A 27,310-nucleotide genomic window follows, 5' to 3' on the forward strand; every position below is an offset into this window, starting at 1 on the left:
ATTCTCTCTGTGTTGTGTGTGCTCTGTGTATTCTCTCTGTGCTCTGTGTTGTGTGCTCTGTGTATTCTCTCTGTGCTCTGTGTTGTGTGCTCTGTGTTGTGTGTGCTCTGTGTATTCTCTCTGTGCTCTGTGTTGTGTGCTCTGTGTATTCTCTCTGTGCTCTTTGTTGTGTGTGCTCTGTGTTGTGTGCTCTGTGTATTCTCTCTGTGCTCTGTGTTGTGTGTGCTCTGTGTTGTGTGCTCTGTGTATTCTCTCTGTGCTCTGTGTTGTGTGTGCTCTGTGTTGTGTGTGCTCTGTGTATTCTCTCTGTGTTGTGTGCTCTGTGTTGTGTGCTCTGGCACTAAGCTCATGGTCCACAGGGCAGCAGTGATACCCGCCCTGCTGTATGCCTCAGAGACATGGACCATGTACAGCAGGCACCTCAAAACACCGGAGAGGTACCACCAACGCTGCCTCCGCAAGATCCTGCAAATCCATTGGCAGGATAGGCACACCAATGTCAGTGTTCTTGCTCAGGCCAACATCTCCAGCATCGAAGCTCTGACCATGCTCGATCAGCTCCGATGGACAGGTCACATTGTCCGCATGCCCGATACGAGACTCCCAAAACGAGCGCTCTACTCGGAGCTCCGGCACGGCAAGGGAGCCCCAGGTGGGCAGAGGAAACGCTTCAAGGACACCCTCAAAGCCTCCTTGAAAAAGTGTAACATCCCCACCGACACCTGGGAATCCCTGGCCCAAGACCGCACAAAGTGGAGGAGAAGCATCCGGGAAGGAGCCGAACACCTCGAGTCTCTTCGCCGGGAGCAAGCGGAAGCCAAGCGCAGGCAGCGCAAGGAGCGCACGTCGACCCAAGCACCCCACCCACCCGCCCCTTCAACCACCATCTGCCCCACCTGTGACACAGACTGTAGGTCCCGCATTCGACTCATCAGTCACCTGTGAACTCATTTTTAATGTGGAAGCAAGTCATCCTTGGTTCCCAAGGGATTGCCTAAGAAAGAAGTGTGTTGTGTGCTCTGTGTATTCTCTCTCTGTGCTCTGTGTGGTGTGTGTGCTCTGTGTATTCTCTCTGTGCTCTGTGTATTCTCTCTATACTCTGTGTTGTGTGCTCTGTGTATTCTCTCTGTGCTCTGTGTTGTGTGCTCTGTGTATTCTCTCTGTGCTCTGTGTTGTGTGCTCTGTGTATTCTCTCTGTGCTCTGTGTTGTGTGCTCTGTGTATTCTCTCTGTGCTCTGTGTTGTGTGCTCTGTGTATTCTCTCTGTGCTCTGTATTCTCTCTGTGCTCTGTGTTGTGTGTGCTCTGTGTATTCTCTGTGTTGTGTGCTCTGTGTTGTGTGTGCTATGTATTCTCTCTGTGCTCTGTGTTGTGTGTGCTCTGTGTATTCTCTGTGTTGTGTGCTCTGTGTTGTGTGTGCTCTGTGTATTCTCTCTGTGTTGTGTGCTGTGTGTATTCTCTCTGTGCTCTGTGTTGTGTGTGCTCTATGTATTCTCTCTGTGCTCTGTGTTGTGTGTGCTCTGTGTATTCTCTCTGTGCTCTGTGTTGAGTGTGCTCTGTGTATTCTCTCTGTGTTGTGTGTGCTCTGTGTATTCTCTCTGTGTTCTCTGTGTTGTGTGCTCTGTGTATTCTCTCTGTGTTGTGTTCTCTGTGTTGTGTGCTCTGTGTATTCTCTCTGTGTTGTGTGCTCTGTGTTGTGTGCTGTGTGTATTCTCTCTGTGTTGTGTGTGCTCTGTGTATTCTCTCTGTCCTCCGTGCTCTGTGTGCTGTGTGTATTCTCTCTGTGTTATGTGCTCTGTGTATTCTCTCTGTGTATTCTCTCTGTGCTCTGTGTGCTGTGTGTATTCTCTCTGTGTTGTGTGTGCTCTGTGTATTCTCTCTGTGTTGTGTGCTCTGTGTATGCTCTCTGTGTTGTGTGCTCTGTGTATTCTCTCTGTGTTGTGTGCTCTGTGTATTCTCTCTGTGTTGTGTGCTCTGTGTATTCTCTCTGTGTATGCTCTCTGTGTTGTGTGCTCTGTGTATTCTCTCTGTGTATGCTCTCTGTGTTGTGTGCTCTGTGTATGCTCTGTGTTGTGTGCTCTGTGTATGCTCTCAGAGTATTCTCTCTGTGCAGTGTGCTCTGTGTATGCTCTCTGTGTTGTGTGTGCTCTGTGTATTCTCTCTGTGCTCTGTGTATTCGCTGTGTGCTCTGTGTGTTGTGTGCTCTGTGTATTCTCTCTGTGCTGTGTGCTCTGTGTATTCTCTCTGTGCTCTGTGTGCTGTGTGCTCTGTGTATTCTCTCTGTGTTGTGTGTGCTCTGTGTATGCTCTCTGTGCTCTGTATTGTGTGCTCCATGTATTCTCTGTGTGCTGTGTATTCTTTGTGTGCTCTGTGTTGTGTTGTGTGCTGTGTATTCTCTGTGTGCTCTGTGTTGTGTGCTCTGTGTATTCTCTCTGTGCTCTGTGTTGTGTGCTCTGTGCTCTGTGTATTCTCTCTGTGCTCTGTGTTGTATATTCTCTCTGTGCTCTGTGTTGTGTGCTCTGTGCTGTGTGCTCTGTGTATTCTCTCTGTACTCTGTGTTGTGTATTCTCTCTGTGCTCTGTGTATTCTCTCTGTGCTCTGTGTATGCTCTCTGTGCTCTGTGCTCTGTGTGCTGTGTATTCTCTGTGTGCTCTGTGTTGTGTGCTCTGTGTATTCTCTCTGTGTGTTGTGTGCTCTGTGTATTCTCTCTGTGCTCTGTGTTGTGTGCTATGTGTATTCTCTCTGTGCTCTGTGTTGTGTGTGCTCTGTGTATGCTCTGTGTGCTCTGTGTATGCTCTCTGTGCTCTGTGTTGTGTGCTCTGTGTATTCTCTCTGTGTGTTGTGTGCTCTGTGTATTCTCTCTGTGTGCTCTGTGTTGTGTGTGCTCTGTGTATTCTCTCTGTGTATTCCCTCTGTGTGCTCTGTGTATTCTCTCTGTGCTCTGTGTTGTGTGCTGTGTGTATTCCCTCTGTGCTCTGTGCTCTGTGTATTCTCTCTGTGCTCTGTGCTGTGTGCTCTGTGTATTCTCTCTGTGCTCTGTGCTGTGTGCTCTGTGTATTCTCTCTGTGCTCTGTGCTGTGTGCTCTGTGTATTCTCTCTGTGCTCTGTGCTGTGTGCTCTGTGTATTCTCTCTGTGCTCTGTGTTGTGTGTGCTCTGTGTATGCTCTGTGTATTCTCTCTGTGCTCTGTGCTGTGTGCTGTGTGTATTCTCTCTGTGCTCTGTGTTGTGTGCTCTGTGTATTCTCTCTGTGCTCTGTGTTGTGTGTGCTCTGTGTATGCTCTGTGTATTCTCTCTGTGCTCTGTGTGCTCTGTGTATTCTCTCTGTGTGCTCTGTGTTGTGTGTGCTCTGTGTATTCTCTCTGTGTATTCTCTCTGTGTGCTCTGTGTATTCTCTCTGTGCTCTGTGTTGTGTGCTGTGTGTATTCTCTCTGTGCTCTGTGCTGTGTGCTCTGTGTATTCTCTCTGTGCTCTGTGCTGTGTGATGTGCCTCAATAATCCCGAGACTCGATGTTAGCGAAACAAAACAAGGCTTTTATTAACTTAGAAGATAACACGCAGTGGAGAGAGGTATCTTCCCTGGAGGTCTGCAGTACTGGCTGTGAGGCCAGACTGAGCTGGCTTACATAGAGGCCAGGTATGGGCGGAGCCCTACACACAACACATTCCTTACATTCCAATACACAATACAATGGTGAGGAGAAACCTGAAACCAACCACAGCCACAGGCAATACAATGGTAAGGGGGAACCTGAAACCAACCACAGTCACAGGCAGTGATGAATGGAATATTTCATCACATTCACCCCTTCTATAGATTTAGTCTGTTCGGGGGTTTGGTAGTCCTCTGCGACCGACGTGGCTGTTGTGGTGTCGCGGGTGTCGGCTGGGTGTCCCCGGAGGCCTCCTGGGTCTCTGCCGGGGGTGCCGCCAGGGTTGTTGAAGGGGTAGTTGGTGGGGGTGCCATTGGTCGATGTTCTTCCGGGGGTGATGAAAGAGTAGTGGGTGGGTAAGAGTTGCTGTGGTCGTTGTTGCTGCTATTGCCGTGGTTGTTGTCGTTACCGGCTGGGGCGACGTCTTTTATTGACACGGTGTCCTCCCTTCCGTCGGCGTGCCGGACATACGCGTATTGGGGGTTGGCGTGGAGTAGGTGCACTGGCTCCACGAGAGGGTCCGTCTTATGGCCCCTCACATGCCTTCGCACGAATACCGGATCCGGGGTGGAGAGCCATGACTGCATGGATACGCCTGAGGTGGATTTCCGGGTGAAGCTAAACATTTGTTCATGAGGCGTGGCATTAGTGGCAGTACACAATAGCGACCGTATCGAATGGAGCACATCTGAGAGGACTTCCTGCCAGCGGGAGATAGGGAGGCCCTTGGTCCTTAGAGCTAGAGTGACTGCTTTCCATACTGTCCCGTTCTCTCGCTCCACTTGACCGTTACCCCGGGGGTTGTAGCTGGTGGTACGGCTCGTGGCGATACCCCTGGACAGCATGTACTGGCGTAGCTCTTCACTCATGAAGGACGCCCCCCTATCCGTGTGGATGTAGCTCGGCATACCGAACAGGCAGAACAGGCTGTTGAGGCATTTAATGACCGTGGCGCTGGTCATGTCTGGGCAGGGGAAGGCGAATGGGAACCGGGAGTATTCGTCCACAATGTTCAGGAAGTAAACATTGCGGTCGACGGACGGGAGGGGGCCCTTGAAATCTAAGCTGAGCCGCTCAAAGGGCCGTGTAGCTTTGATTAAGTGGGCTCTATCAGGGTGGTAGAACCGAGGCTTGCACTCAGCGCAAGTGCGGCAGTTCCTGGTCAGAGACCGAACTTCCTCAATCGAGTAGGGTAAGTTGCGGGACTTTATGAAGTGGAACAGCCGCGTGACCCCTGGGTGGCAGAGGTCGTTGTGGAGGGTCTGTAGCCGATCCCCGGTGGCGCTGGCACACATCCCTCGTGAGAGGGCATCTGGGGATTCGTTAAGGGCCCCTGGCCGGTAAATGATGTCATACTCGAAGGTGGAGAGCTCGATCCGCCACCTAAGAATCTTATCATTTTTGATCTTCCCCCTCTGTTTATTATTGAACATAAACGCTACCGACCGCTGGTCGGTAAGTAGGGTGAAGCGTTTGCCGGCTAGGTAGTGGCGCCAGTGGCGCACTGCCTCCACGATGGCTTGGGCCTCCTTTTCCACGGAGGAGTGTCTGATCTCGGGCCCTTGGAGGGTCCTCGAGAAGAAAGCTACGGGCCGCCCCGCCTGGTTGAGGGTGGCCGCCAAGGCAAAGTCAGATGCATCACTTTCCACTTGAAATGGAGTGTTCTCGTCCACTGCCTGTAGCGTGGCCCACTCAATATTCTGCTTAATGCTTTTGAAGGCGGCGTGGGCCTCAGCAGAGAGCGGAAAAGAGGATGCTTTCAAGAGGGGGCGGGCTTTGTCGGAGTAGTTGGGGACCCATTGGGAATAATAAGAAAATAACCCCAGGCACCTTTTCAGGGCTTTGGGAGTGTTGGGCAGGGGCAGCTCCCGTAGGGGGCGCAATCGGTCGGGGTCTGGTCCGATTTCCCCATTCTCCACCACGCTGCCTAGTATGCAGAGGCGCGTGGTGTTGAAAATGCACTTGTCCTCGTTGTAGGTGAGGTTGAGTTTTTGTGCGGTTTTCAGGAACCTCTCGAGGTTCGAGTCGTGATCCTGCTGGTTGTGACCGCAGATGGTGACGTTGTCGAGGTAGGGGAAGGTTGCCTGCAAGTGGTGGTCATCGACCATGCGATCCATCTCCCTCTGGAAGACCGAGACCCCATTCGTCACCTCAAAGGGGACTCTGAGGAATTGGTAGAGGCGTCCGTTCGCCTCGAAGGCGGTGTACGGGCGGTCCTCTGGTCTGATAGGGAGCTGGTGGTACGCTGACTTGAGGTCGATGGTGGAGAACACCCGGTATTGGGCGATTTGGTTCACCATTTCTGATATGCGGGGTAGCGGGTAGGCGTCTAGTTGGGTGTACCTGTTGATTGTTTGGCTATAGTCGATCACCGTCCGTTTCTTCTCGCTACCCCTTACCACCACCACTTGGGCGCGCCACGGGCTATTGCTGCATTCAATAATGCGCTCTTTCAGGAGCCTGTCTACCTCGGTTGCGATAAACCGCCTGTCCTCCCAGCTGTACCTCCTGCTTTTGGTCGCTATTGGCCGGCAGTTAGGGGTAAGGTTCGCGAATAGCGAAGGCGGCTTTACCTTCAGGGTAGCCAGGCCGCACACTGTGAGGGGCGGCTGGGACCCACCGTACTTGAGCGTGATGCTTTGGTGGTTGCACTGGAAATCCAGGCCCAAGATCACGCTCGCGCATAGATTCTTCATGATTAATACTTTAAAATTATCGTATACAGTCCCGTTAACGGACAATTGTACCGTGCAGTAACCCAGAATGGTCGATGTCTGGGTTTTATCAGCCATAGAGATGGTACCCCAAGTAGGGACCACCTTTAGGGAGAGTTGTCGTGCCAGTTCCGGGTGGATAAAACTCTCCGTGCTTCCACTGTCAATTAAACATTTAACCCCGCACCCGTTTACCTCGATGTCCACCATTGATTTGGATAGCGGGTGGGGCCTGGTCTGGTCCACTGTGACCGATGCCACTGTAGGGCCCTGATCAAGACAAGATGGCGTCCGCGCTGTCTGCTCACAAGATGGCGGACCCCACGAGGTCGGGCAAGATGGCGTCCAAGATGGCCGCTCCCACGGCGCACACGCGGCGGTGGCGGGTTTTGATTTTCCAGCGGGGTTCCCTCTGCACACCTTCCCAAAGTGCCCCTTCTTACTGCACTTAAAGCAGGTGGTGCCTTTCGCCGGGCACAGGTTTCTGGTGTGCTTTGGCTGCCCGCAGAAGTAGCAGTTGGGTCCCCGATGCGTCGCGGCTGTCGTAGGGCTTCTGAGGGGAGAGCGGGGCCCCGACGGTGTCGGGCTGCCGGGCGGGGAAGATGCCTTCCAAGATGGCGGCGCCCTTGGTGCACACGTGGTGGCGTGGACGGCGCGGGCTGAAGAGTAGGCGTCCGAGTTTCTCTGGGCCACATCCAGGGATCGCGCGGTGTCCGCAGCCTGTTTCAGGTCCAATCCCGTTTTTTTCCAGCAGTCTTTGCCGGATGTAAGTGGAGCTGAGGCCTGTGATAAAGGCATCGCGAACAAGCTTGTCGGTGTACACTGCGGCTTTTACATCTCGGCACTTGCAGTCTTTGCCAAGCATTTTCAGGGTGCCTAGGAACTCCTCCACCGATTCCCCAGGTCGCTGTGCACGAGTGGCGAGCAGATGCCTAGCATACACCTCATTCGTAGGCTGCTGGTAATGCGCCTTTAAGATGTCGCAGGCGGCCAGGTACGTGTCGGCATCTTGGATGAGGGGGTAAACCCGATGGCTTACCCAATTCCGCAGAATTCCGAGTTTCATACTCGCAGCGTCCGTAGCGTCTTTGACGGCTGCGGAATTGTCCAGGAAGAATTCCATACACATAAACCAGTGTCCGAAGCGTGCTGATGCTTCCGGAGCATGCTGATCCAAATCCAAACGTTCGGGTTTCAGGAGTTGATCCATTGTGTTGAAAAATAAGTTAATAAAATTGATGTGCCTCAATAATCCCGAGACTCGATGTTAGCGAAACAAAACAAGGCTTTTTATTAACTTAGAAGATAACATGCAGTGGAGAGAGGTATCTTCCCTGGAGGTCTGCAGTACTGGCTGTGAGGCCAGACTGAGCTGGCTTACATAGAGGCCAGGTATGGGTGGAGCCCTACACACAACACATTCCATACATTCCAATACACAATACAATGGTGAGGAGAAACCTGAAACCAACCACAGCCACAGGCAATACAATGGTAAGGGGGAACCTGAAACCAACCACAGTCACAGGCAGTGATGAATGGAATATTTCATCACACTGTGTGCTCTGTGTATTCTCTCTGTGTATTCTCTCTGTGTATTCTCTCTGTGTGCTCTGTGTATTCTCTCTGTGCTCTGTGTTGTGTGCTGTGTGTATTCTCTCTGTGCTCTGTGCTGTGTGCTCTGTGTATTCTCTCTGTGCTCTGTGTATTCTCTCTGTGCTCTGTGCTGTGTGCTCTGTGTATTCTCTCTGTGCTCTGTGCTGTGTGCTCTGTGTATTCTCTCTGTGCTCTGTGCTGTGTGCTCTGTGTATTCTCTCTGTGCTCTGTGCTGTGTGCTCTGTGTATTCTCTCTGTGCTCTGTGCTGTGTATTCTCTCTGTGCTCTGTGTATTCTCTCTGTGTGCTCTGTGTTGTGTGTGCTCTGTGTATTCTCTCTGTGTATTCCCTCTGTGTGCTCTGTGTATTCTCTCTGTGCTCTGTGTTGTGTGCTGTGTGTATTCTCTCTGTGCTCTGTGCTCTGTGTATTCTCTCTGTGCTCTGTGCTGTGTGCTCTGTGTATTCTCTCTGTGCTCTGTGCTGTGTGCTCTGTGTATTCTCTCTGTGCTCTGTGCTCTGTGTATTCTCTCTGTGCTGTGTGCTCTGTGTATTCTCTCTGTGCTCTGTGCTGTGTGCTCTGTGTATTCTCTCTGTGCTCTGTGCTCTGTGTATTCTCTCTGTGCTGTGTGCTCTGTGTATTCTCTCTGTGCTGTGTGCTCTGTGTATTCTCTCTGTGCTCTGTGTTGTGTGTGCTCTGTGTATGCTCTGTGTATTCTCTCTGTGCTCTGTGTATTCTCTCTGTGCTCTGTATATTCTCTGTGTGCTGTGTGCTCTGTGTATTCTCTCTGTGCTCTGTGTTGTGTGCTCTGTGTATTCTCTCTGTGCTCTGTGCTGTGTGCTCTGTGTATTCGCTCTGTGCTCTGTGTTGTGTGCTCTGTGTATTCTCTCTGTGCTGTGTGCTCTGTGTATTCTCTCTGTGCTGTGTGCGCTGTGTATTCTCTCTGTGCTCTGTGCTGTGTGCTCTGTGTATTCTCTCTGTGCTCTGTGCTGTGTGCGCTGTGTATTCTCTCTGTGCTCTGTGTATTCTCTCTGTGCTCTGTGTATTCTCTGTGTGTTGTGTGCTCTGTGTATTCTCTCTGTGCTCTGCTGTGTGCTCTGTGTATTCTCTCTGTGCTCTGTGTTGTGTGCTCTGTATTCTCTCTCTGCTCTGTGTGCTCTGTGTATTCTCTCTGTGTGCTCTGTGTTGTGTGTGCTCTGTGTATTCTCTCTGTGTATTCTCTCTGTGCTCTGTGTTGTGTGCTGTGTGTATTCTCTCTGTGCTGTGTGCTCTGTGTATTCTCTGTGTGCTCTGTGTATTCTCTCTGTGCTCTGTGCTGTGTGCTCTGTGTATTCTCTCTGTGCTCTGTGCTGTGTGCTCTGTGTATTCTCTCTGTGCTCTGTGCTGTGTGCTCTGTGTATTCTCTCTGTGCTCTGTGCTCTGTGTATTCTCTCTGTGCTCTGTGTATTCTCTCTGTGCTCTGTGTTGTGTGCTGTGTGTATTCTCTCTGCGCTGTGTGCTCTGTGTATTCTCTCTCTGTGCTCTGTGTATTCTCTCTGTGCTCTGTGTTGTGTGCTGTGTGTATTCTCTCTGTGCTGTGTGCTCTGTGTATTCTCTGTGTGCTCTGTGTATTCTCTCTGTGCTCTGTGTTGTGTGCTGTGTGTATTCTCTCTGTGCTGTGTGCTCTGTGTATTCTCTGTGTGCTCTGTGTATTCTCTCTGTGCTCTGTGTTGTGTGCTGTGTGTATTCTCTCTGCGCTGTGTGCTCTGTGTATTCTCTCTGTGCTGTGTGCTCTGTGTATTCTCTCTCTGTGCTCTGTGTATTCTCTCTCTGTGCTCTGTGTATTCTCTCTGTGCTGTGTATTCTCTGTGCGCTCTGTGTATTCTCTCTCTGTGTTGCGATGTGTTCCCGGGAATCCCAGGCTCCGGGCTCTGACGTCACGCGGACTCCCGCCATGCCGGGCGGCGGGGGCGGGGCCGGGGCCGCGCATGCGCGACGGGCCATTGTTGGGAAGATGGCGGCGGGCGCGGACCCGCTGGAGGAGCTGCTCCTGTCAGAGGTGGACGAGAAGGCGGTCAGCGACCTGGTGGGCTCGCTCGAGTCGCAGCTGGCCGGGCCTGGCGCCGGGGCGGCCCCGCCGGGCGATGGGAGGCTGGGCCCGGCGGCGGGCGGCGTCCCGGCCGACGGACAGCAGCGTCTCGGCGGGATGGCGCCATCGCGGCCCGGGGAGAAAGCGGCGGCGGCGGCGGCGGCCCCCACTCCGGCCCCGGGCTTCGGTCAGGAGCCAGCCGCCGCCGCCGGGCCCGGCCTCAGCCAGCCAGCCGCCGCCAGCAGCTTCCCCTCCTCGGACACCTCCGCGGCCGGAGCCCGGGCTTCAGGTGCAGCGACCCCGGGCACCGGCCGCCTCCCTCAGCCCTACCGGCCGCCGCCTCCTCCTCCTCCTCCAGCGGCGCCCGCTTCACCCGCCCCCGGCATTAGCAGCCCTGCGGGCAGCAGCGCCCACCCCGGGGGCACAGCCCCTGCCCTGTGCCTGGTGACCGCCAGCGAGCCCCCGGTGTCCAACCACCTGCCCCCCGCCGCTGCCGTCAAGGCCCCCCGGCCCCCATCTCAGGCTGTCAATGGGGTGGCAGCGAACTGCAGCTCCCCCGGGCCGGCTGGGACCCCGCCTGGCACCTGCAACCACCTGCCTGCCCCTGGGGCCGCCAGCGCCCTGCCCGTGCCCACCGCCGCCAGCACCAGCTCGCCCTGCAACTCCACGCAAGCCGGCGCCCTGCACCCTACGTTCGTCTCTGTGTCTCAAGCCGGCGTCCTGATGGGCAGTGCCAACACCCCCACCGTTGCCCTCCAAAGACCGCCAATGCACACCGTGAATGCCAGCAACGTTTTGGGCGCTGCACCGTCACAGAACGGGATTGCCCCCCTCAGTAGCGTGAACGCCCCCGGACTGCTGCAAGTCGGGGCAAGGACAGGTGCCCGTCAGGGTGCGACAGTGACACAACTGGTGAACCATCAGGTGGCTGCTGTCAGTAGTCCAATCTCCAGCCCCGCAGCCACCAACACAGACTCCACGTCACAGACAAAGCTTGTTCTGCACTCTCAATCTCAGCCTGTTACACTCAGCCTATTAAACAGCCCTGCTTCTTCTGTCTCTGTGACCAACCCTTCAAGCAATCAGCCGCAATGTACAGTTACAAACTCTCTCCCTGCAGTCAGCACCCCGGTCACCATCAATGCTGTGGCCAAGCCTGCAGTCAACATGATCACACAGCCCCATGTCGGAATCACGAAAGTCGTCACGTCTGCCCCTGGCATCATCCATGCATCAGCCACTCAGTCGCAGCCTCCTCGACCTGGGATAGGGGCACCTCAGCGTATTGTCGCCCCGCAGCTTATCATCCGCCCACAGCAACAGCCGACAATGCAGCTCGCCTCTGGGTTCACGATCCCACCAGGTGAGTGCTGCTGAAACCACAGGACAGGTCCTTTTTGCATCAATGAGCCTTAACCTGGAGTAGCCCGTGAGTGAGGATGTCACAGAACGTCTGAGTAAATTAAGTCGTTATTTTGATCCAGTATGTTAGCCACTAGCCACATGTGGCTAATTAGGAATCCAGCTGTGGCCTATAGCATTTCTGGTTAAGTAATATAAACAGAGCAATATACACCATTGGGCACGTGACCTCAATACTCATATTCACACATCAATAACTTGCATTTATCTAGCACCTTTAACTTAGTAAAAACCTATGCTGTGTACTTTAGCCTTTTTTGTACATTTGGTAAGACAAAATGAGTTTTTTTGAGCGTTTTACTTGGTTACTGAATGGTTGTGATGTTTGTTGAAGTACATTTGCCTGTATTGTGAGTGTACCTAAGAAGTTTTCTCCTAAACTTCGTGCATGTGGCTAAGTGGTGTTGCCATAGCCACAACTGTGGCTAGTGAGCAGTTTCTATTGCACAACAGTGTGTTATTGTATGATCTGTGTGCATGCAAAGTTTATGCAAAATGTTAAGGTAGTAAGGTTGAGCTCTGAGAGAGCAATTTTACAACGTGTAGTGTCCGCAAGTTGTGAGATCACAATTTCATCCTGGCCGATAGTGGAATTAGACACGAGGACAAATACAATTGCGACTCCCGCCCCACAAAGGAGAGAACCTTGCAGGGCTGCATGTCTTTTTATCGAGATCGTATCAGGGTCTGGAACCTGGTTGCCTCCAGCAGGAGCTCTCCTCCGTCAGAGGCAGTGGCTGGCCTGGCGGACGCACTGCTCCACAATCAACACCTCCGCGTGGTTGGCTGGCGGAGCAGAGTTGGGGACGTACTGGATGATGGGTGAGCGAGCTGGCTGTTTCCGGCAGTGTTTTCACATCGGATGCCCTGGCTCTACGTCCGGCTTGTGACCAAAGCCATCCATGCGTTGAAGGTTGTGCTTGGCCCTGACTCCACCAGGTGCATCAAGGAGGCTCAAGAGTGCGGAGCAATCCTGCCTGATCTTACCCCCGTTCGGGCGGATTTTCTCACCAGCGCGATGTCCCGAATCCTCCATTGGGAACCTGCACCTCACAACTTGAACTGTCTTTCAGAGATTCCCTCCGTGCATTTCCCTCTGTGCAGAAAGATTTCCTGTATGGGTTGTTCAGGCACACTATGCACTCCATTGCTCTTGTCTCTTGTTGCGACGCACGTCTTTGGTCTCCTGTTCGGACGCACCCCCCCTCTCCACCCCCACCCACTGGTGTTCAGTCTCCCGTTAGGACGCACCCCTCCACCCCCACCCACCGGTGTTCAGTGTCCCGTCAGGACGCCCCCCCGCCCCGGTGTTCAGTCTCCCGTTAGGACGCACCCCTCCACTCCCGCCCACCGGTGTTCAGCCTCCCGTTCGGTTGCCCCCCCGCCCCGGTGTTCAGTCTCCCGTCAGGACGCACCCCTCCACTCCCGCCCACCGGTGTTCAGTCTCTTAACCTCTCACCTTAGGGTGACAATTTGTTATTAATGACCCCTCCTCACTGACACCCCAACCAAAAGGAACTAGTCTGTCCCAATTCACTCAGAGTGTGACAAATCTCTTTAGCCTTCTCGATTCCAGTGTCAGCCCAGATTTTTGTGTTCAAGTCTCGAGTGGGACTTGAACCCACAACCTTCTGACTCAGAGGTGAGAGTGCTGCCCACTGAGCCATGGCTTCAAGTTGGCACGCCCTTGTACACTGTTAGTAGCTGGCAATCAGCTGTTGGTCGTCAGTCAGTGAGCACGCAATGGTCATGCCAATGAATGGTTCAGTGACTCAGTCGGTAAATGCACCATCCAGTCACACAGGTGAGGAAAGCTCCTTTCCATTCCTGGTCTGAGCTGAGGCAGCAGTGGGGAGCAGGTTTATGTGGCTTCCTGTTTACAGAGAAATTGTTCTTGTGTATATGCTGAATGTATTTACTATTTTGTTATAAATGGTGAAGAGCTGAAATGGAAATCTCTAGTTATGGGACGATTTCCACTGGAATCGAGAAGGCGAAGGAGATTTGTCACATTCTGAAGAGTGAATTGGGAAAGACTAGTTCCTTTTGGTTGGGGTGTCAGTGAGGAGGGGTCATTAATAACAAATTGTCACCTGAAGGAGAGAGGTTAAGAGAAAGTCATCGACACAGAGGGTTGTCGGAGCAGGAAATACTTCTCGTGGAGTAGTTAAGCAGAGACAGTTGCATTTTTTAAGGGAAAAAAAATCAGGTAAATATTTAAAGAAGAGAAACAGGCAGGGAGGAGATGGGCGAGCGTGTGGCAGAGGGATTGGTTTAGGATTGCTCTAGCACAGAGCTGGCACAGAAACGATAGGCTGAATGGCCTCCTGCACTGTAATGTTCTTCGGATTCCTTGCAGTTGGGCCCCTGTTCTGGGGATGGGGAATAATCAGTCAGCGTTCCCCGTCACTGTACCTGGGAATAATCAGTCAGCGTTCCTCGTCACTGACCCTGGGAATAATCAGTCAGCGTTCCCCGTCACTGTCCCTGGGAATAATCAGTCAGCGTTCCTCGTCACTGCCCCTGGGAATAATCAGTCAGCGTTCCTCGTCACTGACCCTGGGAATAATCAGTCAGCGTTCCCTGTCACTGTCCCTGGGAATAATCAGTCAGCGTTCCTCGTCACTGACCCTGGGAATAATCAGTCAGCGTTCCCTGTCGCTGTACCTGGGAATAATCAGTCAGCGTTCCTCGTCACTGTCCCTGGGAATAATCAGTCAGCGTTCCCCATCACTGTCCCTGGGAATAATCAGTCAGCATTCCCCGTCACTGACCCTGGGAATAATCAGTCAGCGTTCCCTGTCGCTGTACCTGGGAATAATCAGTCAGCGTTCCTCGTCACTGTCCCTGGGAATAATCAGTCAGCGTTCCCTGTCACTGTCCCTGGGAATAATCAGTCAGCGTTCCCCGTCACTGACCCTGGGAATAATCAGTCAGCGTTCCCCGTCACTGTCCCTGGGAATAATCGGTCAGCGTTCCTCGTCGCTGTCGCTGGGAAAAGTCAGTAGCGTTCCTCGTCACTGTCCCTGGGAAGAATCAGTCAGCGTTCCTCGTCCCTGTCCCTGGGAATAATCCGTCAGCGTTCCCCGTCACTGACCCTGGGAATAATCAGTCAGCGTTCCCCGTCACTGTCCCTGGGAATAATCAGTCAGCGTTCCCCGTCACTGACCCTGGGAATAATCAGCCAGCGTTCCCCGTCACTGACCCTGGGAATAATCAGTCAGCGTTCCCAGTCACTGACCCTGGGAATAATCCGTCAGCGTTCCCCGTCACTGTCCCTGGGAATAATCAGTCAGCGTTCCCCGTCACTGACCCTGGGAATAATCAGTCAGCGTTCCCAGTCACTGACCCTGGGAATAATCCGTCAGCGTTCCCCGTCACTGTCCCTGGGAATAATCAGTCAGCGTTCCCCGTCACTGTCCCTGGGAATAATCAGTCAGCGTTCCCCGTCACTGTCCCTGGGAATAATCAGTAGCGTTCCCCATCACTGACCCTGGGAATAATCAGCCAGCGTTCCCAGTCACTGTCCCTGGGAATAATCAGTCAGCGTTCCCCATCACTGACCCTGGGAATAATCAGTCAGCGTTCCCAGTCACTGACCCTGGGAATAATCAGTCAGCGTTCCCGGTCACTGTCCCTGGGAATAATCAGTCAGCGTTCCCGGTCACTGTCCCTGGGAATAATCAGTCAGCGTTCCCTGTCACTGTCCCTGGGAATAATCAGTCAGCGTTCCCGGTCACTGTCCCTGGGAATAATCAGTCAGCGTTCCTCGTCCCTGTCCCTGGGAATAATCAGTCAGCGTTCCCCGTCACTGTCCCTGGGAATAATCAGTCAGCGTTCCCCGTCACTGTCCCTGGGAATAATCAGTCAGCGTTCCCGTCACTGTCCCTGGGAATAATCAGTCAGCGTTCCCCGTCACTGTCCCTGGGAATAATCAGTCAGCGTTCCTCGTCACTGTCCCTGGGAATAATCAGTCAGCGTTCCCCATCACTGTCCCTGGGAATAGTCAGTCAGCGTTCCTTGTCACTATCCTTGGGAATAATCAGCCAGCGTTCCCCGCCATTGTCCCATGGAATAATCAGTCAGCGTTCCCAGTCACTGTCCCTGGGAATAATCAGTCAGCGTTCCCTGTCACTGACTTTGGGAATAATGAGTCAGCGTTCCCCGTCACTGTCCCTGGGAATAATCAGTCAGCGTTCCCAGTCACTGTCCCTGGGAATAATCAGTCAGCGTTCCCTGTCACTGACTTTGGGAATAATCAGTCAGCGTTCCTCGTCACTGTCCCTGGGAATAATCAGTCAGCGTTCCCTGTCACTGTCCCTGGGAATAATCAGTCAGCGTTCCCTGTCACTGTCCCTGGGAATAATCGGTCAGCGTTCCCCGTCACTGTCCCTGGGAATAATCGGTCAGCGTTCCTCGTCGCTGTCGCTGGGAAAAGTCAGTAGCGTTCCTCGTCACTGTCCCTGGGAAGAATCAGTCAGCGTTCCCGGTCACTGACCCTGGGAATAATCAGTCAGCGTTCCCCGTCACTTTCCCTGGGAATAATCAGTCAGCGTTCCTCGTCCCTGTCCCTGGGAATAATCAGTCAGCGTTCCCCATCACTGTCCCTGGGAATAATCAGTCAGCGTTCCTCGTCCCTGTCCCTGGGAATAATCAGTCAGCGTTCCTCGTCACTGACCCTGGGAATAATCAGTCAGCGTTCCTCGTCACTGACCCTGGGAATAATCAGTCAGCGTTCCTCGTCCCTGTCCCTGGGAATAATCAGTCAGCGTTCCTCGTCCCTGTCCCTGGGAATAATCAGTCAGCGTTCCTCGTCACTGACCCTGGGAATAATCAGTCAGCGTTCCTCGTCCCTGTCCCTGGGAATAATCAGTCAGCGTTCCCCGTCACTGACCCTGGGAATAATCAGTCAGCGTTCCTCGTCCCTGTCCCTGGGAATAATCAGTCAGCATTCCCCGTCACCGTCCCTGTGAATAATCAGTCAGCGATCCCCGTCACTGACCCTGGGAATAATCAGTCAGCGTTCCCGGTCACTGACCCTGGGAATAATCAGTCAGCGTTCCCAGTCACTGACCCTGGGAATAATCAGTCAGCGTTCCCCATCACTGACCCTGGGAATAATCAGTCAGCGTTCCCCGTCACTGTCCCTGGGAATAATCAGTCAGCGTTCCCCGTCACTGTCCCTGGGAATAATCAGTCAGCGTTCCCCGTCACTGTCACTGGGAATAATCAGTCAGCATTCCCCGTCACTGACCCTGGGAATAATCAGTCAGCGTTCCCCATCACTGACCCTGGGAATAATCAGTCAGCGTTCCCCATCACTGACCCTGGGAATAATCAGTCAGCGTTCCTCGTGACTGACCCTGGGAATAATCAGTCAGCGTTCCCCATCATTGTTCCTGGGAATAATCAGTCAGCGTTCCCTGTCACTGTCCCTGGGAATAATCAGTCAGCGTTCCCTGTCACTGTCCCTGGGAATAATCAGTCAGTGTTCCCTGTCACTGTCCCTGGGAATAATCAGTCAGCGTTCCCCGTCACTGTCCCTGGGAATAATCAGTCAGCATTCCCCGTCACTGACCCTGGGAATAATCAGTCAGCGTTCCCTGTCAATGTCCCTGGGAATAATCAGTCAGCGTTCCCCGTCACTGTCCCTGGGAATAATCAGTCAGCGTTCCCCGTCACTGTCCCTGGGAATAATCAGTCAGCATTCCCCGTCACTGACCCTGGGAATAATCAGTCAGCGTTCCCCGTCACTGTCCATGGGAATAATCAGTCAGCATTCCCCGTCACTGTCCATGGGAATAATCAGTCAGCGTTCCCCGTCACTGACCTTGGGAATAATCAGTCAGCGTTCCCCATCACTGACCCTGGGAATAATCAGTCAGCGTTCCTCGTGACTGACCCTGGGAATAATCAGTCAGCATTCCCCGTCACTGTCCCTGGGAATAATCAGTAGTGTTCCCCGTCACTGACCCTGGGAATAATCAGTCAGCGTTCCCCGTCACTGACCCTGGGAATAATCAGTCAGCATTCCTCGTCACTGTCCCTGGGAATAATCAGTCAGCGTTCCTCGTCACTGTCCCTGGGAATAATCAGTCAGCGTTCCCCATCACTGACCCTGGGAATAATCAGTCAGCGTTCCTCGTCACTGTCTCTGGGAATAATCAGTCAGCGTTCCTCGTCACTGTCTCTGGGAATAATCAGTCAGCGTTCCTCGTCACTGTCTCTGGGAATAATCAGTCAGCGTTCCTCGTCAATGCCCCTGGGAATAATCAGTCAACGTTCCCCGTCACTGTCCCTGGGAATAATCAGTCAGCGGTGCCCCTCACTCCCTGGGAATAATCAGTCAGCGTTCCCAGTCACTGTCCCTGGGAATAATCAGTCAGCATTCCCCATCACTGTCCCTGGGAATAATCAATAGCGTTCCTCGTCACTGTCCCTGGGAATAATCAGTCAGCGTTCCCCCTCACTTTCCCTGGGAATAATCAGTCAGCGTTCCCTGTCACTGTCCTGGGAATAATCAGTCAGCGTTCCCCGTCACTGTCCCTGGGAATAATCAGTCAGCGTTCCCTGTCACTCCCTGGGAATAATCAGTCAGCGTTCCTTGTCACTGTCCTTGGGAATAATCAGTCAGCGTTCCCCATCACTGTCCCTGGGAATAATCAGTCAGCGTTCCTCCTCACTGTCCCTGGGAATAATCAGTCAGCGTTCCTCATCACTGTCCCTGGGAATAATCAGTCAGCGTTCCTCCTCACTGTCCCTGGGAATAATCAGTCAGCGTTCCCCGTCACTTTCCCTGGGAATAATCAGTCAGCGTTCCTCCTCACTGTCCCTGGGAATAATCAGTCAGCGTTCCTCGTCACTTTCCCTGGGAATAATCAGTCAGCGTTCCTCCTCACTGTCCCTGGGAATAATCAGTCAGCGTTCCCCGTCACTTTCCCTGGGAATAATCAGTCAGCGTTCCTCGTCCCTGTCCCTGGGAATAATCAGTCAGCATTCCCCGTCACTGACCCTGGGAATAATCAGTCAGCGTTCCCCGTCACTGTCCATGGGAATAATCAGTCAGCATTCCCCGTCACTGTCCATGGGAATAATCAGTCAGCGTTCCCCGTCACTGACCTTGGGAATAATCAGTCAGCGTTCCCCATCACTGACCCTGGGAATAATCAGTCAGCGTTCCTCGTGACTGACCCTGGGAATAATCAGTCAGCATTCCCCGTCACTGTCCCTGGGAATAATCAGTAGCGTTCCCCGTCACTGACCCTGGGAATAATCAGTCAGCGTTCCCCGTCACTGACCCTGGGAATAATCAGTCAGCATTCCTCGTCACTGTCCCTGGGAATAATCAGTCAGCGTTCCTCGTCACTGTCCCTGGGAATAATCAGTCAGCGTTCCCCATCACTGACCCTGGGAATAATCAGTCAGCGTTCCTCGTCACTGTCTCTGGGAATAATCAGTCAGCGTTCCTCGTCACTGTCTCTGGGAATAATCAGTCAGCGTTCCTCGTCAATGCCCCTGGGAATAATCAGTCAACGTTCCCCGTCACTGTCCCTGGGAATAATCAGTCAGCGGTGCCCCTCACTCCCTGGGAATAATCAGTCAGCGTTCCCAGTCACTGTCCCTGGGAATAATCAGTCAGCATTCCCCATCACTGTCCCTGGGAATAATCAATAGCGTTCCTCGTCACTGTCCCTGGGAATAATCAGTCAGCGTTCCCCCTCACTTTCCCTGGGAATAATCAGTCAGCGTTCCCTGTCACTGTCCTGGGAATAATCAGTCAGCGTTCCCCGTCACTGTCCCTGGGAATAATCAGTCAGCGTTCCCTGTCACTCCCTGGGAATAATCAGTCAGCGTTCCTTGTCACTGTCCTTGGGAATAATCAGTCAGCGTTCCCCATCACTGTCCCTGGGAATAATCAGTCAGCGTTCCTCCTCACTGTCCCTGGGAATAATCAGTCAGCGTTCCTCATCACTGTCCCTGGGAATAATCAGTCAGCGTTCCTCCTCACTGTCCCTGGGAATAATCAGTCAGCGTTCCCCGTCACTTTCCCTGGGAATAATCAGTCAGCGTTCCTCGTCACTGTCCCTGGGAATAATCAGTCAGCGTTCCTTCTCACTGTCCCTGGGAATAATCAGTGAGCGTTCCCCGTCACTGTCCCTGGGAATCAGTCAGCGTTCCCCGTCACTGTCACTGGGAATAATCAGTCAGCGTTCCCCGTTACTGTCCCTGGGAATAATCAGTCAGCGTTCCCTGTCACTGTCCCTGGGAATAATCAGTCAGCGTTCCCCGTCACTGTCCCTGGGAATAATCAGTCAGCGTTCCTCGTCACTGTCTCTGGGAATAATCAGTCAGCGTTCCCCGTCACTGTCCCTGGGAATAATCAGTCAGCGCTCCAAGTCACTGTCCCTGGGAATAATCAGTCAGCGTTCCTCATCACTGTCCCTGGGAATAATCAGTCAGCGTTCCCCATCACTGACCCTGGGAATAATCAGTCAGCGATCCTCGTGACTGACCCTGGGAATAATCAGTCAGCGTTCCCCATCACTGACCCTGGGAATAATCAGTCAGCGTTCCCCGTCACTGTCCCTGGGAATAATCAGTCAGCGTTCTCCATCACTGACCCTGGGAATAATCAGTCAGCGTTCCCCATCACTGACCCTGGGAATAATCAGTCAGCGTTCCCCGTCACCGTCCCTGGGAATAATCAGTCAGCGTTCCCCGTCACTGTCCCTGGGAATAATCAGTCAGCATTCCCCGTCACTGTCCCTGGGAATAATCAGTCAGCGTTCCCCGTCACTGTCCCTGGGAATAATCAGTCAGCGTTCCTCGTCCCTGTCCCTGGGAATAATCAGTCAGCGTTCCCCATCACTGACCCTGGGAATAATCAGTCAGCGTTCCTCGTCACTGTCCCTGGGAATAATCAGTCAGCGTTCCTCGTCACTGCCCCTGGGAATAATCAGTCAGCGTTCCCTGTCACTGTCCCTGGGAATAATCAGTCAGCGTTCCTCGTCAGTGTCCCTGGGAATAATCAGTCAGCGTTCCCTGTCACTGTCGCTGGGAATAATCAGTCAGCGTTCCCCGTCACTGTCCCTGGGAATAATCAGTCAGCGTTCCTCGTCACTGTCCCTGGGAATAATCAGTCAGCGTTCCCCATCACTGTCCCTGGGAATAGTCAGTCAGCGTTCCTTGTCACTATCCTTGGGAATAATCAGCCAGCGTTCCCCGCCATTGTCCCATGGAATAATCAGTCAGCGTTCCCAGTCACTGTCCCTGGGAATAATCAGTCAGCGTTCCCTGTCACTGACTTTGGGAATAATGAGTCAGCGTTCCCCGTCACTTTCCCTGGGAATAATCAGTCAGCGTTCCCAGTCACTGTCCCTGGGAATAATCAGTCAGCGTTCCCTGTCACTGACTTTGGGAATAATCAGTCAGCGTTCCTCGTCACTGTCCCTGGGAATAATCAGTCAGCGTTCCCTGTCACTGTCCCTGGGAATAATCAGTCAGCGTTCCCTGTCACTGTCCCTGGGAATAATCGGTCAGCGTTCCCCGTCACTGTCCCTGGGAATAATCGGTCAGCGTTCCTCGTCGCTGTCGCTGGGAAAAGTCAGTAGCGTTCCTCGTCACTGTCCCTGGGAAGAATCAGTCAGCGTTCCCGGTCACTGACCCTGGGAATAATCAGTCAGCGTTCCCCGTCACTTTCCCTGGGAATAATCAGTCAGCGTTCCTCGTCCCTGTCCCTGGGAATAATCAGTCAGCGTTCCCCATCACTGTCCCTGGGAATAATCAGTCAGCGTTCCTCGTCCCTGTCCCTGGGAATAATCAGTCAGCGTTCCTCGTCACTGACCCTGGGAATAATCAGTCAGCGTTCCTCGTCCCTGTCCCTGGGAATAATCAGTCAGCATTCCCCGTCACCGTCCCTGGGAATAATCAGTCAGCGTTCCTCGTCCCTGTCCCTGGGAATAATCAGTCAGCGTTCCTCGTCACTGACCCTGGGAATAATCAGTCAGCGTTCCTCGTCCCTGTCCCTGGGAATAATCAGTCAGCGTTCCCCGTCACTGACCCTGGGAATAATCAGTCAGCGTTCCTCGTCCCTGTCCCTGTCCCTGGGAATAATCAGTCAGCGTTCCCCGTCACTGTCCCTGAGAATAATCAGTCAGCGTTCCTCGTCCCTGTCCCTGGGAATAATCAGTCAGCGTTCCCGGTCACTGACCCTGGGAATAATCAGTCAGCGTTCCCCGTCACTGACCCTGGGAATAATCAGTCAGCGTTCCTCGTCCCTGTCCCTGGGAATAATCAGTCAGCGTTCCCCGTCACCGTCCCTGTGAATAATCAGTCAGCGATCCCCGTCACTGACCCTGGGAGTAATCAGTCAGCGTTCCCGGTCACTGACCCTGGGAATAATCAGTCAGCGTTCCCTGTCACTGTCCCTGGGAATAATCAGTCAGTGTTCCCTGTCACTGTCCCTGGGAATAATCAGTCAGCGTTCCCCGTCACTGTCCCTGTGAATAATCAGTCAGTGTTCCCTGTCACTGTCCCTGGGAATAATCAGTCAGCGTTCCCCGTCACTGTCCCTGGGAATAATCAGTCAGCATTCCCCGTCACTGACCCTGGGAATAATCAGTCAGCGTTCCCTGTCAATGTCCCTGGGAATAATCAGTCAGCGTTCCCCGTCACTGTCCCTGGGAATAATCAGTCAGCGTTCCCCGTCACTGTCCCTGGGAATAATCAGTCAGCATTCCCCGTCACTGACCCTGGGAATAATCAGTCAGCGTTCCCCGTCACTGTCCATGGGAATAATCAGTCAGCATTCCCCGTCACTGTCCATGGGAATAATCAGTCAGCGTTCCACGTCACTGACCTTGGGAATAATCAGTCAGCGTTCCCCATCACTGACCCTGGGAATAATCAGTCAGCGTTCCTCGTGACTGACCCTGGGAATAATCAGTCAGCGTTCCCTGTCACTGTCCCTGGGAATAATCAGTCAGCGTTCCTCGTGACTGACCCTGGGAATAATCAGTCAGCGTTCCTCGTCACTGTCCCTGGGAATAATCAGTCAGCGTTCCCCATCATTGTTCCTGGGAATAATCAGTCAGCGTTCCCCGTCACTGTCCCTGGGAATAATCCGTCAGTGTTGCCCGTCACTCCCTGGGAATAATCAGTCAGCGTTCCCCGTCACTGTCACTGGGAATAATCAGTCAGCGTTCCTCGTCACTGTCTCTGGGAATAATCAGTCAGCGTTCCCTGTCACTGTCCCTGGGAATAATCCGTCAGTGTTGCCCGTCACTCCCTGGGAATAATCAGTCAGCGTTCCCCGTCACTGTCACTGGGAATAATCAGTCAGCGTTCCCCATCACTGACCCTGGGAATAATCAGTCAGCGTTCCCCGTCACTGTCCCTGGGAATAATCAGTCAGCGTTCCCCGTCACTGACCCTGGGAATAATCAGTCAGCGTTCCCCGTCACTGTCCCTGGGAATAATCAGTCAGCGTTCCCCGTCACTGTCGCTGGGAATAATCAGTCGGCGTTCCCCGTCACTGTCCCTGGGAATAATCAGTCGGCATTCCCCGTCACTGTCGCTGGGAATAATCAGTCAGCGTTCCCCGTCACTGTCCCTGGGAATCAGTCAGCGTTCCCCGTCACTGTCACTGGGAATAATCAGTCAGCGTTCCCCGTTACTGTCCCTGGGAATAATCAGTCAGCGTTCCCGTCACTGTCCCTGGGAATAATCAGTCAGCGTTCCCCGTTACTGTCCCTGGGAATAATCAGTCAGCGTTCCCCGTCACTAACCCTGGGAATAATCAGTCAGCGTTCCTCGTCACTGACCCTGGGAATAATCAGTCAGCGTTCCCCGTCACTGTTCCTGGGAATAATCAGTCAGCGTTCCCCGTCACTGTCCCTGGGAATAATCAGTCAGCGTTCCCCGTCACTGTCGCTGGGAATAATCAGTCAGCGTTCCTCGTCACTGTCCCTGGGAATAATCAGTCAGCGTTCCCCGTCACTGACCCTGGGAATAATCAGTCAGCGTTCCTCATCACTGTCCCTGGGAATAATCAGTCAGCGTTCCCCGTCACTATCCCTGGGAACAATCAGTCAGCGTTCCCCATCACTGACGCTGGGAATAATCAGTCAGCGTTCCCCGTCACTGTCCCTGGGAATAATCAGTCAGCGTTCCCTGTCACTGTCCCTGGGAATAATCAGTCAGTGTTCCCCGTCACTTTCCCTGGGAATAATCAGTCAGCGTTCCCCGTCACTTTCCCTGGGAATAATCAGTCAGCGTTCCTCGTCCCTGTCCCTGGGAATAATCAGTCAGCGTTCCCCGTCACTGTCCCTGGGAATAATCAGTCAGCGTTCCCCATCACTGACCCTGGGAATAATCAGTCAGCATTCCTCGTCACTGTCCCTGGGAATAATCAGTCAGCATTCCCCGTCACTGTCCCTGGGAATAATCAGTCAGCGTTCCCCATCACTGACCCTGGGAATAATCAGTCAGCGTTCCTCGTCACTGTCCCTGGGAATAATCAGTTAGCGTTCCCCGTCACTGTCCCTGGGAATAATCAGTCAGTGTTCCCCGTCACCGTCCCTGGGAATAATCAGTCAGCGTTCCCTGTCACTGTCCCTGGGAATAATCAGTCAGTGTTCCCCGTCACCGTCCCTGGGAATAATCAGTCAGCGTTCCCCGTCACTGTCCCTGGGAATAATCAGTCAGCGTTCCCCATCACTGTCCCTGGGAATAGTCAGTCAGCGTTCCCTGTCACTGTCCCATGGAATAATCAGTCAGGGTTTCCCAGTCACTGTCCCTGGGAATAATCAGTCAGCGTTCCCTGTCACTGACCCTGGGAATAATGAGTCAGCGTTCCTCGTCACTTTCCCTGGGAATAGTCAGTCAGCGTTCCCTGTCACTGTCCCTGGGAATAATCAGTCAGCATTCCCCGTCACTGTCCCTGGGAATAATCGGTCAGCGTTCCCAGTCACTGTCCCTGGGAATAATCAGTTAGTGTTCCCGTCACTGTCCCTGGGAATCAGTCAGCGTTCCCCGTCACTGTCCCTGGGAATAATCAGTCAGCGTTCCCCGTCACTGTCCCTGGGAATAATCGGTCAGCGTTCCTCGTCGCTGTCATTGGGAAAAGTCAGTAGCGTTCCTCGTCACTGTCCCTGGGAAGAATCAGTCAGCGTTCCCGGTCACTGACCCTGGGAATAATCAGTCAGCGTTCCCCGTCACTTTCCCTGGGAATAATCAGTCAGCGTTCCTCGTCCCTGTCCCTGGGAATAATCAGTCAGCGATCCCCGTCACTGACCCTGGGAATAATCAGTCAGCGTTCCCGGTCACTGACCCTGGGAATAATCAGTCAGCGTTCCCAGTCACTCCCTGGGAATAATCAGTCAGCGTTCCCTGTCACTCCCTGGGAATAATCAGTCAGCGTTCCCGGTCACTGACCCTGGGAATAATCAGTCAGCGTTCCCAGTCACTGACCCTGGGAATAATCACTCAGCGTTCCCTGTCACTGTCCCTGGGAATAATCAGTCAGCGTTCCCTGTCACTGTCCCTGGGAATAATCAGTCAGCGTTCCCCGTCACTGTCCCTGGGAATAATCAGTCAGCATTCCCCGTCACTGACCCTGGGAATAATCAGTCAGCGTTCCCTGTCACTGTCCCTGGGCATAATCAGTCAGCGTTCCCCGTCACCGTCCCTGGGAATAATCAGTCAGCGTTCCTCGTGACTGACCCTGGGAATAATCAGTCAGCGTTCCTCGTCACTGTCCCTGGGAATAATCATTCAGCGTTCCCCATCACTGTTCCTGGGAATAATCAGTCAGCGTTACCCATCACTGACCCTGGGAATAATCAGTCAGCGTTCCTCGTCACTGTCCCTGGGAATAATCAGTCAGCGTTCCCCATCACTGACCCTGGGAATAATCAGTCAGCATTCCTCGTCACTGTCCCTGGGAATAATCAGTCAGCGTTCCCTGTCACCGTCCCTGGGAATAATCAGTCAGCGTTCCTCATCACTGTCCCTGGGAATAATCAGTCAGCGTTCCTCATCACCGTCCCTGGGAATAATCAGTCAGCGTTCCCCGTCACTGTCCCTGGGAATAATCAGTCAGCGTTCCTTGTCACCGTCCCTGGGAATAATCAGTCAGCGTTCCCCGTCACTGCCCCTGGGAATAATCAGTCAGCGGTGCCCCTCACTCCCTGGGAATAATCAGTCAGCGTTCCCAGTCACTGTCCCTGGGAATAATCAGTCAGCATTCCCCATCACTGTCCCTGGGAATAATCAATAGCGTTCCTCGTCACTGTCCCTGGGAATAATCAGTCAGCGTTCCCCGTCACTTTCCCTGGGAATAATCAGTCAGCGTTCCCTGTCACTGTCCTGGGAATAATCAGTCAGCGTTCCCCGTCACTGTCCCTGGGAATAATCAGTCAGCGTTCCCTGTCACTCCCTGGGAATAATCAGTCAGCGTTCCCTGTCACTGTCCCTGGGAATAATCAGTCAGCGTTCCCCATCACTTTCCCTGGGAATAATCAGGCAGCGTTCCTCATCACTGTCCCTGGGAATAATCAGTCAGCGTTCCCCGTCACTTTCCCTGGGAATAATCAGTCAGCGTTCCTCGTCACCGTCCCTGGGAATAATCAGTCAGCGTTCCTCATCACTGTCCCTGGGAATAATCAGTCAGCGTTCCCCGTCACTGTCCCTGGGAATAATCAGTGAGCGTTCCCCGTCACTGCCACTGGGAATAATCAGTCAGCGTTCCCTGTCACTGTTCCTGGGAATAATCAGTCGGCATTCCCCGTCACTGTCGCTGGGAATAATCAGTCAGCGTTCCCCGTCACTGTCCCTGGGAATCAGTCAGCGTTCCCCGTCACTGTCACTGGGAATAATCAGTCAGCGTTCCCCGTTACTGTCCCTGGGAATAATCAGTCAGCGTTCCCCGTCACTGTCACTGGGAATAATCAGTCAGCGTTCCCCGTCACTGTCCCTGGGAATAATCAGTCAGCGTTCCCCGTCACTGTCCCTGGGAAAAATCAATAGCGTTGCTCGTCACTGTCCTTGGGAATAATCAGTCAGCATTCCCAGTCACTGTCCCTGGGAATAATCAGTCAGCGTTCCCCGTCACTGTCCCTGGGAATAATCAGTCAGCATTCCCTGTCACTGACCCTGGGAATAATCAGTCAGCGTTCCCCATCACTGTCCCTGGGAATAATCAGTCAGCGTTCCTCGTCACTGTCCCTGGGAATAATCAGTCAGCGTTCCTCGTCACTGTCCCTGGGAATAATCAGTCAGCATTCCCCGTCACCGTCCATGGGAAAAATCAGTCAGCGTTCCCCGTCACTGCCCCTGGGAAAAATCAGTCAGTGTTCCCGGTCACTGACCCTGGGAATAATCAGTCAGCGTTCCTCGTCACTGTCCCTGGGAATAATCAGTCAGCGTTCCCTGTCACTGTCCCTGCGAATAATCAGTCAGCGTTCCCTGTCACTGTCCCTGGGAATAATCAGTCAGCGTTCCCCGTCACTTTCCCTGGGAATAATCAGTCAGCGTTCCCCATCACTGACCCTGGGAATAATCAGTCAGTGTTCCTCGTCACTGCCCCTGGGAATAATCAGTCAGTGTTCCCCGTCACTGTCCCTGGGAATAATCAGTCAGCGTTCCCCGTCACTGTCCCTGGGAATAATCAGTCAGCGATCCCCGTCACTGTCCCTGGGAATAATCAGTCAGCGTTCCCTGTCACTGTCCCTGGGAATAATCAGTCAGTGTTCCCCGTCACCGTCCCTGGGAATAATCAGTCAGCATTCCCCGTCACTGACCCTGGGAATAGTCAGTCAGCGTTCCCCATCACTGTCCCTGGGAATAGTCAGTCAGCGTTCCTCA

General features: G+C 53.3%; 1 protein-coding gene across 2 annotated transcripts in view; it reads left to right on the forward strand.

The window, feature by feature from the left end:
* Nucleotides 1-9,949: 9,949 nt before the first annotated feature.
* The window catches only part of LOC147116754 (transcription initiation factor TFIID subunit 4), a 508,321-nt gene continuing 490,960 nt past the window's right edge, over nt 9,950-27,310 (forward strand). For both annotated transcript variants that reach the window (XM_085991896.1, XM_085991897.1), the window contains exon 1: nt 9,950-11,387. In XM_085991896.1, coding sequence (XP_085848022.1) covers nt 9,950-11,387 — 1,438 coding nt within the window. The remainder of the gene's footprint in view (nt 11,388-27,310) is intronic.

The sequence above is a fragment of the Somniosus microcephalus genome, chromosome 6 (genome assembly GCF_052327205.1).
Source record: "Somniosus microcephalus isolate GS21.2 chromosome 6, FLI_Smic_1.0, whole genome shotgun sequence".
Lineage (NCBI taxonomy): Eukaryota > Metazoa > Chordata > Chondrichthyes > Squaliformes > Somniosidae > Somniosus > Somniosus microcephalus.